Source organism: Theobroma cacao, chromosome 6, assembly GCF_053813885.1.
Source record: "Theobroma cacao isolate CCN51 chromosome 6, ASM5381388v1, whole genome shotgun sequence".
Lineage (NCBI taxonomy): Eukaryota > Viridiplantae > Streptophyta > Magnoliopsida > Malvales > Malvaceae > Theobroma > Theobroma cacao.
Window position 1 is genome coordinate 6877709 of NC_142644.1, and position 3033 is coordinate 6880741.

At 41.6% G+C, this 3033-nt stretch overlaps 1 protein-coding gene across 1 annotated transcript; it reads left to right on the forward strand.

Annotated features, from left to right (window-relative positions):
- The first annotated feature begins 244 nt into the window (after positions 1 to 244).
- PRK4 (Leucine-rich repeat protein kinase family protein) lies at positions 245 to 2723 on the forward strand. Its single transcript, XM_007023567.3, has 3 exons — positions 245 to 926; positions 1029 to 1676; positions 2056 to 2723. Exons 1-3 carry the CDS (start codon positions 245 to 247, stop codon positions 2721 to 2723), a joined length of 1998 nt encoding a protein of 665 aa, XP_007023629.3.
- Positions 2724 to 3033: the final 310 nt, after the last annotated feature.

A 3033-nucleotide genomic window follows, 5' to 3' on the forward strand; every position in this document is an offset into this window, starting at 1 on the left:
ACCAACCTTGGAGGCTCTAACCCATTTTCTAACAAAAATCCTCACCAACTTCTATTCTTGGCGTTACGCACGTTGTCCACCGTTTCTTCCCTCTCTTGATCCCCCACATTTCCTTCTCCAGAGAGAAAACAGAACAAGGAAAGCAAGGCAACGAAAGAAAGAAGAAGCTGATGCAATCAATTCTCGTTGCCCCAGCTGACGCTTCTCCTTATTGCTTTTTAGCGGCTGTTTTGACGTTGTAGCAATGCTAATGGGCGCGCACATTGCTAGGCTTGTGCGCACACCAAATCCATCGTTAGCTCTTGCGCTTGTTTCTTTGTTATCATTGGTCGCCATCTCATATGGTGATACGGATATGGAGACCCTGTTAACCTTCAAGGACTCCTTAGCAAACCCTTCAGCTCTTAGCAATTGGAATGCTTCTATTAGCCCATGCCACAAGGATCGAGCAAATTGGATCGGCGTGCTTTGCCTTAATAATACAATATGGGGTTTGCAACTTGAAAACATGGGGCTAGCAGGGCTAGTGAATATTGAGATTCTCGCTGCATTGCCTAACTTGCGCACAATAAGCCTTATGAACAACAATTTTGAGGGCACAATGCCAGATATAAGGAAATTGGGTGCTTTAAAGGCTTTGTATTTGTCAAACAATCGTTTTGCCGGGCAGATTCCTAATGATGCATTCAAAGGGATGAGGTCTTTGAAGAAAGTGTTTTTGGCAAATAATGCTTTCACCGGTACAATTCCCTTATCGCTAACGACATTGCCTAAGCTTGTTATTTTGAGACTGGAGGGAAATCAATTTGTTGGCCAAATACCTGATTTTAAGCACAAGAGTGTCAAGGTGGTGAACTTGGCAAGCAATCAATTGGAGGGTCCTATCCCTGCAAGCTTAAGCAAAATGGGCGCAAGCATGTTTTCAGGTAGCAACAGAAATCATGTCAAAAAGTAATAAATCAAATGGAGCTTGATAAATCATGTCAATTCATTTTCTTTATATATCTACTCTCTTCGTTGTGACGCAGGCAACAGAAATCTGTGTGGGCAACCTCTCCAATCATGCACCTTCACCAGTCCCCCGCCTAGCCCTTCACCTAAACCCTCAGCCAGCCCCCAAACTGTCCTCTCATCCCTAGATAAAGAGATATCTGCTCTGAAAATTGCATTGATTGTGGTATCCATAATGTTGCTTGTCGTGATCATTGCAGCAATTATTTTCATTATTCCCCAGAAGAAACAAAAATCCAAAATATTAGAGGCAACAGATCTTGATGACTCGAACAAGCTTCCAGCTTATGATGAAGGTGAAAAGAAAGTGTCGGAGGGCGGTGGCGCGATGAAGAGGTCTGACCATGGGAAATTGATATTTTTGAAAGATGATTTGGAGGCGTTCGACTTGCAGGACCTGCTTAGAGCCTCGGCAGAGGTTCTTGGAAGTGGGAATTTTGGAGCTTCATACAAGGCCGGCATATTGAATGGCGAAGCCGTGGTGGTGAAGAGGTACAAGCAAATGAACAATGTGGGGAGGGAAGATTTTCATGAGCACATGAGAAGATTGGGAAGGTTGAACCATCAAAACTTGCTGCCTCTTGTGGCCTATTACTATAGGAGAGAGGAGAAATTGTTGATTTCCGAGTTTATGGAGAACGGTAGCTTGGCTAGTCATCTTCATGGTAAGTTTTCGAATGGCTTGTGTCTGTGATTCTTCATCGTTCTTTAAAATGACAAGATGATTGATTATTGATGCCATACCAATTTTGTTAAATGATTTGAAACCTGGTAAGTAAGTGAAGTCCAGCTCCAGGCTCCAGCAGCACCCTTCCCATAACCAGGTTTAAAAATGCTTGTGCACTGGTCAAATTTGCCTAGAGTGCTCATGAAAGAAATAAACCACAATAATTTTACAGTTTTAATTAATCCAAAAGCTGCTTGTGCACTTAGTTCAGGTAATAGTGGTTATTAGTAGGTATTGATTATAAGACCTGTGGAAGACTATTAGTACTACTGTCAGCTGCTGATTAACTTGAGTTTTTTGAACCTTGCCTTTTCCAGCTAACCATAGTCTAGATCAACCTGGTCTGGATTGGCCCACTCGGTTGAAGATCATAAAGGGTGTGGCGAGGGGTTTGATTTATCTCTACAACGAGCTTCCTACCCTAGTTGTGCCCCATGGTCATTTGAAATCTTCCAATGTGCTTCTGGACAAGGACTTGGAGCCTCTGCTGTCTGATTATGCCCTAAGGCCAGTGATCAACCAGGAGCAGGCTCACATGGTCATGACTGCTTACAAATCACCAGAGCATGCTATAAATGGCCGCATAAGCAGGAAGACTGATGTGTGGTGCCTAGGAATACTTATCTTGGAGGTCTTAACCGGTAGGTTTCCAGAGAACTATCTAACGCCAGGTTATGACAGCAATACAAATTTAGCCACTTGGGTCAATGAGATGGTCAAGGAGAAAAAAAGCAGTGAAGTTTTTGACAAGGAGATGGCAGGAACAAAGAACAGCAAAGGTGAAATGATAAATCTTTTAAAGATTGGATTAAGTTGTTGTGAAGAGGATTTCGAGACAAGGCCGGAGTTGAAGGAGGTTGTGCAAAAGATTGAACAGTTGAAAGAGGGAGACGATGAAGACTTTTCTTCAACCATAGGTGAAGTGAATGCAGTTATCTTTAGAGGAAATATGGAGGATGAATCATATTTCTCCCTCAATCGTTGATCAGGACTGCAAAATCAAAGGGAATGTGGATGTTAGAATACCCACAGCTATATATGTGTTTCATAAAAATTCCCATAAGTTCATGAAGAACATGATGGTCTATGGGAGCTAGCTTTCTCCATGTATAGAATCAAAACTTACTGGTTAGGCTGAAATTTTGGACATGGAGGTTCACATTTCTATGTTGCTGAAAAATGTGGCTTTTTAGTTGATAGAAAATTCTTTTCAAGGTCAAGGAAAAGACAAAAAAAACAAAAAAAATCAAAATATTTGCTTCCTATCTTTTTTGTTTTTATTATATTAGTTAGTA

What these genes read in the sequence shown, in the direction of transcription:
- PRK4 (XM_007023567.3), top strand. Translation starts at nt 245, where the DNA reads ATGCTAATGGGCGCGCACATTGCTAGGCTTGTGCGCACACCAAATCCA. An exon ending in GGGCGCAAGCATGTTTTCAG is followed by an intron (nt 927 to 1,028) that starts GTAGCAACAGAA and finishes GTTGTGACGCAG; the next exon opens with GCAACAGAAATCTGTGTGGG. An exon ending in CTTGGCTAGTCATCTTCATG is followed by an intron (nt 1,677 to 2,055) that starts GTAAGTTTTCGA and finishes TGCCTTTTCCAG; the next exon opens with CTAACCATAGTCTAGATCAA.